Source organism: Coregonus clupeaformis, chromosome 24, assembly GCF_020615455.1.
Source record: "Coregonus clupeaformis isolate EN_2021a chromosome 24, ASM2061545v1, whole genome shotgun sequence".
In the NCBI taxonomy this organism is placed as follows: domain Eukaryota; kingdom Metazoa; phylum Chordata; class Actinopteri; order Salmoniformes; family Salmonidae; genus Coregonus; species Coregonus clupeaformis.
In genome coordinates this window covers 53,858,240-53,876,304 of record NC_059215.1, presented here as the reverse complement: position 1 = coordinate 53,876,304, position 18,065 = coordinate 53,858,240, and the positions used below count along the sequence as shown (strand labels likewise).

The window sequence follows — 18,065 nt, the reverse complement described above, 5'->3', positions numbered from 1 at the left end:
TTTACAATGGTGTTTGTTCTTCACTGGTTGCACTTTTCTTGTGGCAACAGGTCACAACTCTTGCTGCTGTGATGGAACACTGTGGTATTTCACCCAATATACATGGGAATGTATCTTTGTGGGTCTGTGTAATCTGAGGGAAATATGTGTCTCTAATATGGTCATACAGTTGGCAGGAGGTTAAGAAGTGCAGCTCAGTTTCCACCTCATTTTGTGGGCAGTGTGCACATAGCCTGTCTTCTCTTGAGAGCCAGGTCTGCCGATGGCAGCCTCTCTCAATTGCAAGGCAATGCTCACTGAGTCTGTACATAGTCAAGGATTTTCTTAATTTTAGGTCAGTCACAGTGGTCAGGTATTCTGCTACAGTGTACTCTCTGTTTAGGGCCAAATAACATTCCAGATTGCTCCGTGTTTTTGTTGTTGATTCATATGTCGAGTAATTATCTTTTTGTTTTGTCATGATTTGTTGGGTCTAATTATGTTGCTGTCCTGGGGCTCTGTGGGGCCTGTTTGTGTCAAAACGAAACTATAACAAGGGAAAATATTCCACCTTGGCAAATACAACTGGAAGAGTAGCTCAACCGAGCTACTCGCTCTCACAATAAACAATCACTCACAAAGACAAGGGGAACAGAGGGAACACTTATACACATACTAATTAGGGGAATGAGCACCAGGTGTGTGTGATTGACAAGACAAGACATGAGTGATGAGAATGGGATCGGCAGTAGCTAGTAAGCCGGTGACGACGAACACCGAAACCTGCCCGAACAAGGAGGGGCGGCAGCCTCAGCAGAAGTCGTGACAGTACCCCCCCCCCTTGACGCTCGGCTCCAGCAGTGCGCCGACCTCGGCCTCGGGGTCTCCTCCACGCGCCGAAACCAGTCATCCACCACAGGAGCCTCAGTCTGGCTCTGGTGCCACGGTGCCAGGACCGGTTGGTAACCCAAAACACATTCGAAGGGTGTTAGGTTAGTGGAGGAGTGGCGGAGAGAGTTCTGAGCGTATTCTGCCCATGGCAGGAACAGCGACCACTCCCCCGGCCGGGCCTGACAATATGTCCGAGGGAACCTACCCACATCTTGATTCACCCTTTCCACCTGCCCATTGCTCTCGGGGTGAAATCCAGAGGTCAGGCTGACCGAGACCCCCAGACGTTCCATGAACGCCTTCCAGACTCTAGAAGTGAACTGGGGACCTCGGTCGGACACTATATCCTCTGGTACCCCGTAGTGCCGGAAGACGTGAGTAAACAGAGCCTCCGCAGTTTGTAGGGCCGTGGGGAGACCGGGCAGAGGAAGGAGGCGGCAGGAAAAGCGATCCACAACGACCAGGATAGTGGTGTTACCTTGGGAAAGGGGAAGATCAGTAAGAAAATCAATACTAAGGTGAGACCATGGTTGTTGTGGAACTGGTAAAGGTTGTAGCTTACCCGCTGGGAGGTGCCTAGGTGCCTTACTCTGGGCGCACACTGAGTAGGAGGAAACATACACCCTCACGTCCTTAGCCAAGGTAGGCCACCAGTACTTTTCGGTCAGGCAGCGCATAGTACGACCGATACCTGGATGACCAGAGGAGGGTTACGTGTGTGCCCAGTAGATCAGATGATCACAGATAAGCGCAGGCACGTACTGCAGCCCAGCTGGACACTGCGGTGGAGATGGATCTGTGCGTAATGCCTGCGCTATATCCGCGTCCAGTCCAGTCGGGAGTATGGGGGTGTTGTCTCTGGGCCTCTCCTCTGTGTCATACAGCCGAGACAGTGCGTCTGCCTTCACATTCTTCGTATCCGGAATGTATGAGAGTGTGAAATCAAACCGGGTGAAGAAGAGGGCCCACCTGGCCTGGTGAGGATTCAGCCTCCTCGCTGCCTGAATGTACTCCAGGTTACGGTGGTCTTTCCAGACGAGGAAAGGGTGTTTCGCCCCTTCGAGCCAATGCCTCCACACCGTCAAAGCTAGGACAACAGCCAGCAGCTCCCGATCACCAACGCCGTAGTTCTGCTCCGCCGAGCTGAGCTTCTTCGAAAAGAAGGCACAGGGGTGGAGCTTGGGTGGCGTGCCCGAGCGTTGGGATAAGACAGCGCCTATCCCTACCTCGGACGCATCCACCTCCACTACGAACGGTAGTGATGGATCGGGGTGAGCCAGTACCGGGGCGGAGGTGAACAGACCCCGCAATCAACTGAAGGCCAAATCAGCTCAGCAGACCAGCGGAGCCGGGACGGCCCACCCTTCAACAAGGAGGTAATGGGAGCTGTGACCTTGCCAAAGCCCAGAATAAACCTCAGATAGTATTTGGCAAAGCCAAGGAAGCGCTGCACCTCCTTTACCGTGGTTGGAGTCGGCCAATTACGCACGGCTGAAATGCGATCTCCCTCCATCTCCACACCTGTGGTAGTAATGCAATATCAGAGGAAGGAGATTGACTGCTGGAAAAACTCACACTTCTCTGCCTTGGCATAAAGATACTTTTTTCCAGCAGTCGGACCAGTACCTTGCGAACCAGGGACACATGCTCGGCGCGCGTAGAGGAATACACCAGGATGTCATCGATGTAGACCACCACACCGCGACCAAGCATGTCCCGAAACACCTCATTCACAAAGGACTGGAAAACGGATGGAGCATTCATCAAACCGTAGGGCATCACCAGATGTTCATAATGCCCCGAGGTTGTGCTGAATGCTGTTTTCCACTCATCCCCTTCCCGAACACGCACCAGGTTGTAGGCACTCCTGAGGTCTAATTTGGTGAAAAAACGGGCCCCATGCATTGACTCAATCGCTGAAGGAATGAGGGGAAGAGGATAACTAAATCGTACCATCACCTTATTCAGTGGTCGATAATCAATGCACGGGCGTAAACCACCATCTTTCTTCTTCACAAAAAAGAAACTTGAGGAAGCAGGTGAAGTGGAGGGACGTATATACCCCTAGCGCAGGGACTCGGTGACGTATGTTTCCATAGCTTCCGTTTCAGCCTGCGACAGGGGATACACATGACTCCTGGAAGGTACAGCGTCTACCCGAAGGTTTATCGCGCAATCCCCCTCCCGATGAGGTGGTAATTTAGTCGCTTGCATCTTGGAAAACGCGAGCGCCAGATCATGGTATTCTGGGGGAATGCGCACTGTGGGAGTACCGTCTGGACTTTCCACCGTGATAGCACCAATGGAAACACCTAGATACCTACCTGGACACTCATGCGACCACCCCGTAAGAACCCTCTGCGGCCATGAAAAATTGGGGTTGTGAAGGGCTAACCATGGAATACCTAAGACTACAGGGTAAGCAGGAGACTCAATAATCAAAAAAGTGATCTGCTCAACATGCGTCTCCTGTGTAATCATGGTGACTGGTACAGTAACCTCCTTAACCAACCCGGACCCTAATGGTTGACTATCAAGTGCTCTGATGGGGAGTGGAATGGATAGGGGAACCAATGAAATGCCTTGACGGCGTGCAAATGCCCTGTCCATAAAGTTCCCAGCTGCGCCTGAATTGACTAGCGCCTTACACTGGGAAACTATCAGGTGATCGGGAAAGGAGATAGATAAGGTACAGTGCGCCGCAAAGGGCTCTGAACAAGTTTGGGTGTTCGTTACCTGGGGTGATGCGTGAGTACCCTGCCTACCGCCTCCAGACCCAAAAGAACGTTGACTGCGACGTGAGGTGGATTGTCCTCCTGCACTCTCTCGACCGGCGGCTCCCCCCAGCTCCATCTGCTCGGGGTCAGAGTCGTCCGGAGTGGGAACGGACAGACCCCTAACAGGACGTCCTCTGGTTGCTAGCAGATTGTCCAGCCGGATGGACATGTCCACCAGTTGGGAGAACGATAGCATGGCATCACGGCAGGCTAGCTCCCGTCGGACGTCCTCCCTTAGGTGGCACCGGAAATGGTCGATCAGGGCCCGCTCGTTCCACCCGGACCCCGCTGCCAGCGACCGGAACTCCAGCGCATAGTCCTGTGCGGTCCTCGTCCCCTGCCTCAGATGAACCAGTCGTTCGCCTGCCTCTCGACCCTCAGACGGGTGATCTAAAACGGCCTGAAAGAGGCGAGCAAACTCCCCGTAGTCCTCCAATGCAGCACCTCCCTCGCTCCACACCACGTTGGCCCACTCCAGGGCTCTCCCACAAAGGCAGGAAACGAGGACGGATACCTTCTCCCGCTCCAGTGGCACCGGCCTGATGCTGGAGAAATACAGCTCAAGTTGGAGCAGAAATCCCTTACATCACGCTGCCGTCCCATCAAACGCCAGTGGACAGGATATCTGGATCCCTCCAGGGGCTGGGGTGTAGGTGGCTGGATCCGGTTGACCAGCTGATCTCGATAGATTGGGTCCTCTCCTCCCCAGGCGTTCTACTACCTGAAGAACCCGATCCATCGCTTCCCCCAAGCTGGCCAGCATCGAGGAATGCTCCTGGACCCTTGCCACAACTCCAGGCATGCAGTCTTCTCCTGCTGACTCCATTCAGCGGGTGAGTGATTCTGTGACGAGGTGTGAATGAAGGAGTCAGGCGCAGGAGGTAAAACATTTACATTTTAGTAATTTAAAACACCGAAGTCCAGAGTTTATTCCGTTTACATAAATCAAACGCACCCAGCGTCAAAATGAAACTATAACAAGGGAAAATATTCCACCTTGGCAAATACAACTGGAAGAGTAGCTCAACCGAGCTACTCGCTCTCACAATAAACAATCACTCACAAAGACAAGGGGAAAAGAGGGAACACTTATACACATACTAATTAGGGAAATGAGCACCAGGTGTGTGTGATTGACAAGACAAGACATGACAAGTGGAGTGATGAGAATGGGATCGGCAGTAGCTAGTAAGCCGGTGACGACGAATGCCGAAACCTGCCCGAACAAGGAGGGGAGGCAGCCTCGGCGGAAGTCGTGACAGTGGTAGAGGAGGAGAGGAGAGAGAAGAAGAGAGTAGTAGAGGAGGAGAGAAGGGAGGAGAAGAGAGTGGTAGAGGAGGAGAGAAGAAAGGCAGTGCTCTGTTTTCAACATCTTCATCAATTCACCTTTCATCCCCATAGAGGTTCAATCAGCGCTCAATCAGCTCAGCCAGTGGATCAACCAGAGAAAGGTTCTGTTCCAATATCCACACCAGCATACCACTTAGAATGCATGGCCATAGACTGTTTTGTGAGGTTACTTATAGCCTCTGCCAAATAAATGAGGTCACGTCTTCCAAGGGGACACCTACTTTTAACTGGCTATAAGGTAAAGATAGCCTGTATAAATGATGCCAGAGGAACCAACATCATGTGATGAATAATACGGCCAGCTCCTTTGCAGTAAACAAATGATTTGCATGTTATATGCATGATGAAGGGTTTGAGATCCTGGGATGCTCTGAACACCAAACATACGATAGCGCCGTGTCCCCTCTATATCCAGCCACTCACACTATGTATGCTCCGTGTGTGTCTCTGTGTCTTTGTGTCTCTGTGTCTGTGTGTCTGTGTGTGTCGGTGTCAGTGTCAGTGTGTGTGTGTGTGTGTGTGTCTGTGTGTTGGTGAGTGGTGTGTGTCTCTGTGTCTGAGTGTAGGTGTGTGTGTGTGTGTGTGTGTGTGTGTGTGTGTGTGTGTGTCGCGTGTGGTAAGACAAGGCAGGGCAGGAGATAAAATGTGTGGTAACGTGGTGGGGATGGATGTGTGTGTGTGGAGAGTAGTTTAGTGTCTGTGTGTAACAGGAGGAGTTCTGCTGGACATGTGGTCTTTGGTGTGACTCTAAAACCAGGCACACAGCTGTGGAGAGAGAGAGAGAGAGAGAGAGATTGAGAGAGAGAGAGAGAGAGAGAGAGAGAGAGAGAGAGAGAGAGAGAGAGAGAGAGAGAGAGAGAGAGAGAGAGAGAGAAATCAAGGTTTCACAATTAATGGCACCCTTAAAGATTATTGTAGATAACATCTACCAAAATTAAACCAGGAATTAAATTCCACTTATTTAAGTTTATCTAAGTCTTAAGGAACTATATTGAGCCATTACATCACTTCCTGTTTCACTAGGGTATAAAAATGAGGTAACACGCATGCAATATCCCTTTGTCATCCAATACCATGAAGAAAACAAAAGAACTTGCAGTTCAAAAGAGACAGATGGTCGTAGACCTTCATAAATCTGGTAATGGCTACAAGAAGATCCACAAACGATTGAATATACCACTGAGCACTGTCAGGGCAATTATAATAATAAAAAAAAGATATGGAACAGTTGAAAACCTCACGGGTAGAGGATGCAAATGCATTTTGCCCCCCAGGATAGGGAGGAGGATGGTGAGAGAAGCAACAAAATCCCCAAGAATCACTGTGAAAGAATTGCAGGCCTTGGTGGCATCTTGGGGTCACCAGGTTTCAAAAAGCAACATCAGACGCCACCTCCACAACCACAGGCTCTTTGGAAGGGTTGCCAGAAGAGAGCCCTTTCTGACCCCAAGACACAGACGCAAGCGCTTGGAGCTTGCCAAATGTCATTTAAATTATGACTGGAAGAAGGTGCTCTGGTCAGATGAGACCAAAATTGAAAGTTTTGGTCAAATACAGCATCGGCATGTTTGGCGTCCAAACAGAGATGCATAGAAGGGGAGGCACCTCATACCCAAGGTGAAATATGATGGTGGGTCAGTGATGTTTTGGGGCTGTTTTAATTCCAGAGGTCCAGGGGCACTGGTTAAGATTGGTGTCATAATGAATTCCACCAAGTATCAGGCAATTTTGGCTGACAATCTGGTTGCCTCTGCCAGAAGGCTGGGACTTCGCCGTAGGTGGACTTTCCAACAAGACAATGACCCAAAACATACCTCAAGATCCACACAGAAATGGTTCTGTGACAACAAAATCAATGTTCTGCCATGGCCATCTCAGTCGCCGGACCTCAATCCAATTGAAAATCTGTGGGCTGAGTTGAAGAGGGCAGTTGATAAGCGCAAACCCAAGAATGTGAAGGATCTTGGAAGGATCTGCATAGAGGAATGGTCCAAAATCCCTCCAAATGTGTTCCTTAACCTTGTCAAACATTACAGTAAAAGACTCCATGCTGTTATCCTTGCCAGAGGTGGTTACACTAAGTACTAAATGAGGGGTGCCAAAAATTATGAAAACTTGATTTTGGTAACATTTATTTTGTATTAAATAATTGTATGATTTTGGTTGGTTCCATTGAAACATGAATATAGTACAGTATTTCTCACATGTTGGTATTTTGAGTTTATCTCTATAATTATATTGTTTATATTGTTTAAAGTATTGTTTGTGCATTGCCAGTCAGGGGTGCCAGTAATTTTGGAGCCAACTGTAGGAACAGCTTACATCATCAACATCACATCCATTTAACATTCTGTTCTGTCCTCCCCTTACCGTACTGTCCAAACTAGAAACAGAGAAAACTGTTGAGCTTCAACTGTTCAGTTTAGTTGGATTGTGGATTGAGCTGTTATTACAGTATAACAAATTAGGAAATTGATTTGAAGAGATTTGCAATCCGTTTTATTTTATAGTGTTTGGGATGTCAGATGGCTTCTATGACCAAAATCCTATTTGTGAATTAATTACATGAATTGTCATACCTGTGGAATAAAGAAAATAAACAATCTGGACTATCAGTATTTTATCTCAGGACACAAAACTGAGGGGAGTTAAATGAGAGTGTTTCCACACAAATCTGTAAGCACTCTTCCTCTTATCTTCTTCCCCTTACCCCCCTGCCCCTAGCTAATTCTCCTGGGAGAAACTCAATTCCCTCCAAACCTCTTTCCTCTTCTCTCCTTCCCTCTCTCTCTCAAAGCATGATTGGTCAACTCCCCCACTCTCATTCTCTCTCCCTGCTTAAATACTTTTAACATAAAGAGGGAGGGAGGGATGGATGGGAGCGATGGGGGAGGGGAATTGTGTGTGTGCACTGTTGTCACTGGCAGGCAGAGCTAGAAAGAGAGCGAGAGGCAGGAGGGAGGGAGGGAGAAGGAGAGTTGAGTTGTGTCCCATATGTGAAGAAAAAAGAAGCCCAGCAGTGAACACAAGGTCAACTCACTCTGCTCTCTGCTCCACAGGATTATCTAACTGCTGCGTTCAGATCTGATAGAAAGAGGACATGCAGGCATGAATAGGTAAGAACAGCTTCTCTCTCCTCTGTCTCAGTGTTGGAGTGTTGTGACTGCAGCACTGTGTTGTGTTTATACTGTAGCGTGGTAGGAGGCGGCTGCTGTCTGTCTGTTTGACTTGGCTCTATCTCTGGGGGTGTAAAGGAGTACAGGAAGCCTGGACTTGTCTCTGGCCACTATGTACATTCCCAACCTCAACATCTCGTGTTCTTCTGTCTATCTGTCCATCTGTTTAGCCCCTGTGGCTTTCTCTGTTCTCTCTCTACCCTCTCTCTGTCCTCTCTCTGTCCTCTCTCTGCCCTCTCTCTGTCCTCTCTCTGTCCTCTCTCTGTCCTCTCTCTGTCCTCTCTCTGTCCTCTCTCTGTCCTCTCTCTGTCCTCTCTCTGTCCTCTCTCTGCCCTCTCTCTGCCCTCTCTCTGCCATTCTTTTTTTCTATACTTCTTTCTCATTGCTTGCACTATTTAATATTTATAGAATTGTATAAATAGCACTGTTTATTGCAAAGCAATTGTCAGCTTTTAGAAATGAGTCTACTTGGAAAAGTTCATTTAGAGATGTGTGTGTCTCAGGAGAAGTAGAATCAGTTCAACCCACTTCAGACAGAAAGAAGCCTTGTGCAGCCTGTTGTTCAGGGACAGGCGTGCGGTGGGGTTATTTCATAATATTCACTTCCATATGATTGGATGGTAATGGTTGGACTGCTTTACGTAGAGTTTCATGCTCTTTATTGCATTTATGAAACATGCTAAAATCCACATTACAGATTTAGGATATTCATGGATTTTAAGTTGTTAAAAAATGTGTTACCTTTTAAAAATATATATTAATATTATCTTCTAATCCTGTGTGTAACGGAAAATTGCACGTTAATTCTGACTGTCAACAGACCTTTTTCAATATTTAGCCTAATACTCTTCTAGCTGGTTTGAAACAGTATGTGGATTTATGCATTATGTTTTGAGAACCAAGTTGTTTTAATACGTGCACCGTTTGAGACATGACATAGTATGATTGCCATTTTTATGTAAGATCTGTTCAATTCTCTGTGAACTGATATTGTTCTGGGGTTGTTGGAGAGGCTGAAGTCATATTAGATCAACAAAGATAGAATTTGCAGCAGGATTATAATACATTTCATCTGATTTCCCTAGAAATGCTTGGCTTTTATTATCTGCTAAAATAAAATGATGTTTTATTTTCCCTGGAAAGTAGAGCAAAAACAAAAATGTAATGTCCTTGTTTTGACATTTCCTTTCATTTGTATCAAGAGTATATCTGAAAACTGGAAGATAAGTCAGCCAAAAATCGAATACATGCTGTGGGTCAAACATTGTTGTTGTAGGAAACATTGTTTCTCATTATTTTGACTACTTCTACTGCCTAATTGTGTTTTTAGTCTCATGAGAACGCAGTCTTTACAGCCCCAGCTAATGCAACAGAGCAGGGATATGCATCTCAGCCTCAGCTAACGCACAGAGCAACAGAGCAGGGATATGCATCTCAGCCTTAGCTAACGCACAGAGCAACAGAGCAGGGATATGCATCTCAGCCTTAGCTAACGCACAGAGCACTGGTCTCAGCGAACACACAGAGCACTGGTTTCAGCTAACGCACAGAGCACTGGTCTCAGCTAACTCACAGAGCACTGGTCTCAGCTAACGCACAGAGCACTGGTCTCAGCTAACGCACAGAGCACTGGTCTCAGCGAACACACAGAGCACTGGTTTCAGCTAACGCACAGAGCACTGGTCTCAGCTAACTCACAGAGCACTGGTCTCAGCTAACGCACAGAGCACTGGTCTCAGCTAACGCACAGAGCACTGGTCTCAGCTAACGCACAGAGCACTGGCCTCAGCTAACTCACAGAGCACTGGTCTCAGCTAACGCACAGAGCACTGGTCTCAGCTAACGCACAGAGCACTGGTCTCAGCTAACGCACAGAGCACTGGTCTCAGCTAACGCACAGAGCACTGGTCTCAGCTAACGCACAGAGCACTGGTCTCAGCTAACGCACAGAGCACTGGTCTCAGCTAACGCACAGAGCACTGGTCTCAGCTGACGCACAGAGCACTGGTCCCAGCTGACGCACAGAGCACTGGTCTCAGCGAATGCACAGAGCACTGGTCTCAGCGATGCACAGAGCACTGGTCTCAGCTAACGCACAGAGCACTGGTCTCAGCTAATGCACAGAGCACTGGTCTCAGCTAATGCACAGAGCACTGGTCTCAGCTATCGCACAGAGCACTGGTCTCAGCTAATGCACAGAGCACTGGTCTCAGCGATGAATAGAGCACTGGTCTCAGCGAATGCACAGAGCACTGGTCTCAGCTAACGCACAGAGCACTGGTCTCAGCTAACGCACAGACCACTGGTCTCAGCTAACGCACAGAGCACTGGCCTCAGCTAACTCACAGAGCACTGGTCTCAGCGAACACACAGAGCACTGGTCTCAGCTAACTCACAGAGCACTGGTCTCAGCGAACACACAGAGCACTGGTCTCAGCTAACTCACAGAGCACTGGTCTCAGCTGACGCACAGAGCACTGGTCCCAGCTGACGCACAGAGCACTGGTCTCAGCTAACGCACAGAGCACTGGTCTCAGCGATCGCACAGAGCACTGGTCTCAGCGAACACACAGAGCACTGGTCTCAGCGAACACACAGAGCACTGGTCTCAGCTATCGCACAGAAACAGAGGTATTCTGGTTCTTTTAGCTGAGGGAGTCAGATTTAGAAAGCCCTCTTTAGAGCTCTGCTCTCTGGCCACAGCCTCACAATCAGCTTAATGCTCTATGTCCGTTCCTGTCTGCCTCAGGCTAATGAATACAGATGTGGTCAAATATATTGGCACCCTTGCACTTTACAATTGAGTGCAATGGAACAAAATGTTCTATTTTCTTTATTTTGTTATTGGTGAATGCCAATTTTTACCCTGTAGTCACCTGCAACCTCCACAGGTGAGATAAATTACACAGTAAATGAGAATCATTGTCTCCAACAAAATTAATTTGAATTTTGAATAACTTAGTCCAGGCCATATTTGACTTTGAAGTGAAAACTCAACATTTTGGTTTAGATAATTGTTTTCTTCTTTGTCCTGTGAAGTTGTAAATCAAACAAATACACATGTAAACACCAAAAGTATTTTCAATTTCTACTTATTTTAGAATAAATAGTGATTTATGCAACGGTGCCAATATATTTGACCGCATCTGTACCTCTGTGTCTTTGTGTGCCTCAATTTGGGAGACAGCGAGTGTTAGTGTGGACGTGTGTGTTTGTGTTTGTTAGAATTTTTTCATATATGTTGTGTGTTTAGATTAGTGTGTGTGAAATGGTTAGTTGATGCCTGTGTATTGGTGTGTGTGTGTGTGTGTGTGTGTGTGTGTGTGTGTGTGTGTGTGTGTGTGTGTGTGTGTGTGTGTGTGTGTGTTACGTGCTAGCGTGCTTGTATGCGTGTGTGTGTACATACACTCGTGCTTACTTGCATACATGTGTGTGAGTGTATGCGTGTGCTTACTTGTGGAATGATCTCCAGAACTCTCTAAAGTCGAATGTTTTGGTGCCGCTAGGGCAGTCGTCTGGTTGTTTTTCATAATCGTGTTTTGTAAGTTACCTTTCTTAAATTGCTTGTAAATATTGTATGTTTTCATTGAGTTGGATTTGTAAATATTGTGAATTTGTATGATTGTGTGCGCCCTGCAATGGGAGTTCCCTGTTTAAATCAATTTAAATAAAACAAGGCAACAGTAAACATGTTATCCCCCATGAATGACCCCCCCCAAAAACTAACAAATATCAGTTAATTACTATAGCTCCCACTTTGGGCTAATCAGTGTGATTTTGTAAATGCCGGATCTCTATGGCAAGACGCATCATTCACCCAAGTTTCGTCCAAGTCGGCCAAGTGCTGTCTGAGATATTGCGTGTGACTAACGTTCGAACTAACGGACGGACGGACATACACAGATCCACAGTCCCCTCCGCAATTAAAAAAAAAGTTTGTCCAAAGACATTGTGCATCTGTAACTGGTCTGTAACTGGTCTGTAACTGGTCTGTAGCTGGTCTGTAGCTGGTCTGTAACTGCCTCTCCTCTCCTTCTACAGGGTTAGGGTGTTGTAGTGTATTAGTACTGGCAGCCCCTAACAGTGATGGACTACAGCCAGACAGATGCTAACCTGGACCTGGCTGGTTCCTGGACTACTCTCACAGAACTACTCTCCACCTAACTGAGACCAGCTCCACAGAATGCTGAGTCCCATTACCCCTTATAGTAAGTACCCTACACCTATCCCCTACAGTGGGGAAAAAAAGTATTTAGTCAGCCACCAATTGTGCAAGTTCTCCCACTTAAAAAGATGAGACAGGCCTGTAATTTTCATCATAGGTACACGTCAACTATGACAGACAAAATTAGGGAAAAAAATCCAGAAAATCACATTGTAGGATTTTTTATGAATTTATTTGCAAATTATGGTGGAAAATAAGTATTTGGTCAATAACAAAAGTTTCTCAATACTTTGTTATATACCCTTTGTTGGCAGTGACACAGGTCAAACGTTTTCTGTAAGTCTTCACAAGGTTTTCACACACTGTTGCTGTTATTTTGGCCCATTCCTCCATGCAGATTTCCTCTAGAGCAGTGATGTTTTGGGGCTGTCGCTGGGCAACACGGACTTTCAACTCCCCCCAAAGATTTTCTATGGGGTTGAGATCTGGAGACTGGCTAGGCCACTCCAGGACCTTGAAATGCTTCTTACGAAGCCACTCCTTCGTTGCCCGGGCGGTGTGTTTGGGATCATTGTCATGCTGAAAGACCCAGCCACGTTTCATCTTCAATGCCCTTGCTGATGGAAGGAGGTTTTCACTCAAAATCTCACGATACATGGCCCCATTCATTATTTCCTTTACACGGATCAGTCGTCCTGATCCCTTTGCAGAAAAACAGCCCCAAAGCATGATGTTTCCACCCCCCATGCTTCACAGTAGGTATGGTGTTCTTTGGATGCAACTCAGCATTCTTTGTCCTCCAAACACGACGAGTTGAGTTTTTACCAAAAAGTTATATTTTGGTTTCATCTGACCATATGACATTCTCCCAATCCTCTTCTGGATCATCCAAATGCACTCTAGCAAACTTCAGACGGGCCTGGACATGTACTGGCTTAAGCAGGGGGACACGTCTGGCACTGCAGGATTTGAGTCCCTGGCGGCGTAGTGTGTTACTGATGGTAGGCTTTGTTACTTTGGTCCCAGCTCTCTGCAGGTCATTCACTAGGTCCCCCCGTGTGGTTCTGGGATTTTTGCTCACCGTTCTTGTGATCATTTTGACCCCACGGGGTGAGATCTTGCGTGGAGCCCCAGATCGAGGGAGATTATCAGTGGTCTTGTATGTCTTCCATTTCCTAATAATTGCTCCCACAGTTGATTTCTTCAAACCAAGCTGCTTACCTATTGAAGATTCAGTCTTCCCAGCCTGGTGCAGGTCTACAATTTTGTTTCTGGTGTCCTTTGACAGCTCTTTGGTCTTGGCCATAGTGGAGTTTGGAGTGTGACTGTTTGAGGTTGTGGACAGGTGCCATTAATACAGGTAACGAGTGGAGGACAGAGGAGCCCCTTAAAGAAGAAGTTACAGGTCTGTGAGAGCCAGAAATCTTGCTTGTTTGTAGGTGACCAAATACTTATTTTCCACCATAATTTGCAAATAAATTCATTAAAAATCCTACAATGTGATTTTCTGGATTTCTTTTTCTCAATTTGTCTGTCATAGTTGACGTGTACCTATGATGAAAATTACATGCCTCTCTCATCTTTTTAAGTGGGAGAACTTGCACAATTGGTGGCTGACTAAATACTTTTTTTCCCCACTGTATATCACAGGTGTCAAACTCATTCCACAGAGGGCCGAGTGTCTGCGGGTTTTCGCTCCTCCCTTGTCCTTGATTTATGAATTAATGTCACTAATTAGTAAGGAACTCCCCACACCTGGTTGTCTATGTCTTAATTGAAAGGAAAAAACTAAAACCCACAGACACTAGGCCCTCCATGGAATGAGTTTGACACCCCTGCCCGATATTGTAGTTACAGTGGCTTGCGAAAGTATTCACCCACCTTGGCATTTTTCCTATTTTGTTGCCTTATAACCTGAAATTAAAATGGATTTTTTGGGGGTTTGTATCATTTGATTTACACAAGATGCCTACCACTTTGACGATGCAAAACATTTTTACTTGTGAAACAAACAAGAAATAAGACAAAAAAAACTGAAAACTTGAGCATGCATAACTATTCACCCCCCCAAAGTCAATACTTTGTAGAGCCACCTTTTGCAGCAATTACAGCTGCAAGTCTCTTGGGGTATGTCTCTATAAGCTTGGCACATCTAGCCACTGGGATATTTGCCTATTCTTCAAGGCAAAACTGCTCCAGCTCCTTCAAGTTGGATGGGTTCCGCTGGTGTACAGCAATCTTTAAGTCATACCACAGATTCTCAATTGGATTGAGGTCTGGGCTTTGACTAGGCCATTCCAAGACATTTAAATGTTTCCCGTTAAACCACTCAAGTGTTGCTTTAGCAGTATGCTTAGGGTCATTGTCCTGCTGGAAGGTGAACCTCCGTCCCAGTCTCAAATCTCTGGAAGACTGAAACAGGTTTCCCTCAAGAATTTCCCTGTATTTAGCCATCCATCATTCCTTCAATTCTGACCAGTTTCCCAGTCCCTGCCGATGAAAAACATCCCCACAGCATGATGCTGCCACCATCATGCTTCACTGTGGGGATGGTGTTCTCGGGGTGATGAGAGGTGGGTTTGCGCCAGACATAGCGTTTTCCTTGATGGCCAAAAAGCTCAATTTTAGTCTCATCTGACCAGAATACCTTCTTCCATATGTTTGGGGAGTCTCCCACATGCCTTTTGGCGAACACCAAACGTGTTTGCTTATTTTTGTCTTTAAGCAATGGCTTTTTTCTGGCCACTCTTCCGTAAAGCCCAGCTCTGTGGAGTGTACGGCTTAAAGCTTCATAGCAAAGGGGGTGAATACATATGCACGCACCACTTTTCCATTATTTATTTTTTGAATTTTTTTAAACAAGTCATTTTTTGAATTTCACTTCACCAACTTGGACTATTTTGTGTATGTTCATTACATGAAATCCAAATAAAAATCCATTTAAATTCCAGGTTTTAATGCAACAAAATAGGAAAAAACGCCAAGGGGGATGAATACTTTTGCAAGACACTGTAAGTACAGTGCTTTTTGTGATAGAAGTCGATAGTAAGTACACTACTGCTAAATGTCACCATACACACCCTCGCTCCCTCCCTGTAGGAAACACACTGTGCATTCTATTACCTGTCATACACTACAGCCTCCCTGTAGGAAGCACACTGTGCATTCTATTACCTGTCATACACTACAGCCTCCCTGTAGTAAACACACTGTGCATTCTATTACCTGTCATACACTACAGCCTCCCTGTAGGAAACACACTGTGCATTCTATTACCTGTCATACACTACAGCCTCCCTGTAGTAAACACACTGTGCATTCTATTACCTGTCATACACTACAGCCTCCCTCCCTGGACTCAAGAGTCACACTACCTTAGTCATTTAACAATCCATAGAGACTTACAGTAGCAAGTGCGTACAACTTCATACTGGTCCCCCATGGGAATTGAACCCACAACCCTAGCATTATAAGCGCCATGCTCTACCAACTGAGCCAGACTGGACTTTAAGTTCTCAGGTGTTCTCATAAGTGTAGTGTACACTCTGTATCAATGGGAAGTGTAGTGTACACTGTATCAATGGGAAGTGTAGTGTACACTGTATCAATGGGAAGTGTAGTGTACACTGTATCAATGGGAAGTGTAGTGTACACTCTGTATCAATGTGTAGTGTAGTGTAGTGTACACTGTATCAATGGGAAGTGTAGTGTACAGTGTATCAATGGGAAGTGTAGTGTACACTCTGTATCAGTGTGAAGTGTAGTGTACACTCTGTATCAATGTGTAGTGTAGTGTACACTCTGTATCAATGTGTAGTGTAGTGTACACTGTATCAATGGGAAGTGTAGTGTACACTCTGTATCAATGGGAAGTGTAGTGTACACTGTATCAATGGGAAGTGTAGTGTACACTGTATCAATGGGAAGTGTAGTGTACACTGTATCAATGGGAAGTGTAGTGTACACTCTGTATCAATGTGTAGTGTAGTGTAGTGTACACTGTATCAATGGGAAGTGTAGTGTACAGTGTATCAATGGGAAGTGTAGTGTACACTCTGTATCAGTGTGAAGTGTAGTGTACACTCTGTATCAATGTGTAGTGTAGTGTACACTCTGTATCAATGTGTAGTGTAGTGTACACTGTATCAATGGGAAGTGTAGTGTACACTCTGTATCAATGGGAAGTGTAGTGTACACTGTATCAATGGGAAGTGTAGTGTACACTCTGTATCAGTGTGAAGTGTAGTGTACACTCTGTATCAATGTGTAGTGTAGTGTACACTCTGTATCAATGTGTAGTGTAGTGTACACTGTATCAATGGGAAGTGTAGTGTACACTCTGTATCAATGTGTAGTGTAGTGTACACTCTGTATCAATGGGAAGTGTAGTGTACACTCTGTATCAATGTGTAGTGTAGTGTACACTGTATCAATGTGTAGTGTAGTGTACACTGTATCAATGGGAAGTGTAGTGTACACTCTGTATCAATGTGTAGTGTAGTGTACACTCTGTATCAATGGGAAGTGTAGTGTACACTCTGTATCAATGTGTAGTGTAGTGTACACTGTATCAATGGGAAGTGTAGTGTACACTCTGTATCAATGTGAAGTGTAGTGTACACTGTATCAATGGGAAGTGTAGTGTACACTCTGTATCAGTGTGAAGTGTAGTGTACACTGTATCAATGTGAAGTGTAGTGTACACTCTGTATCAATGTGAGTGTAGTGTACACTCTGTATCAATGTGAAGTGTAGTGTACACTCTATATCAATGTGAAGTGTAGTGTACACTCTGTATCAATGTGAAGTGTAGTGTACACTCTGTATCAATGTGTAGTGTAGTGTACACTCTGTATCAATGTGAAGTGTAGTGTACACTCTGTATCAGTGTGAAGTGTAGTGTACAATGTATCAATGTGTAGTGTAGTGTACACTGTATCAATGTGAAATGTAGTATACACTGTATCAATGTGAGTGTAGTGTATACTGTATCAATGTGAAGTGTAGTGTACACTATGTATCAATGTGTAGTGTAGTGTGTCAACCTCTCTACCTCTCTAGCTCTCCTCCTCTCCTCTCCTCCTCTCTACCTCTCTACATCCTCTCCTACTCTCCTCCTCTCCTCCTCTCCTCCTCTACATCCTCTCCTCTTCTCTCCCTCTCTACCTCTCCTTCTCTCTCCCTCTCTACCTCTCCTCCTCTCTCCCTCTCTACCTCCCATCCTCTTTACCTCTCTACCTCTCCTCCTCTCCTCCTCTCTCCCTCTCTACCTCCCCTCCTCTCCTCCTCTCTACCTCTCATTCTCTCCTCCTCCCCTCCTCCCTCCCTCTCTACCTCTCCTCCTCTCCTCCTCTCCTCCTCTCCTCCTCTACTCCTCTCTCCCTCTCCACCTCTCTACCTCTTCTCCGCTCTACCTCTCCTCCTCTCCTCCTCTCTACCTCTCTCCCTCTCTCCCTCCCCTCCTCTCCTCATCTTTACCTGGCCTCCTCTCCTCCTCTCTCCCTCTCCTTCTCTCCTCCTCTCCTCCGCTCTTCCTCTCAACCTCTACCTCTCCTCCTCTCCTCCTCTACTCCTCTACTCCTCCCCTCCTCTCCTCCTCTCCTCCTCTCCTCCTCTCCTCCCCTCTACCTCTCCTCCTCTCCTCCTCTCCTCCTCTCCTCCTCTCTACCTCCCCTCCTCTCCTCCTCTCCTCCTCTCTACCTCTCCTCCTCCTCCCCTCCTCTCCTC

The 18,065-nt window shown here is 46.4% G+C and overlaps 1 protein-coding gene across 1 annotated transcript in view; it reads left to right on the top strand.

Annotated features, from left to right (window-relative positions):
* The first annotated feature begins 7,948 nt into the window (after nucleotides 1–7,948).
* The window catches only part of fignl2 (fidgetin like 2), a 60,589-nt gene continuing 50,472 nt past the window's right edge, over nucleotides 7,949–18,065 (top strand). The window contains exons 1-2 of the mRNA XM_041845466.2: nucleotides 7,949–8,113; nucleotides 12,215–12,381. Coding sequence (XP_041701400.2) covers nucleotides 12,357–12,381 — 25 coding nt within the window. The 5' untranslated portion in view covers nucleotides 7,949–8,113; nucleotides 12,215–12,356. The remainder of the gene's footprint in view (nucleotides 8,114–12,214; nucleotides 12,382–18,065) is intronic.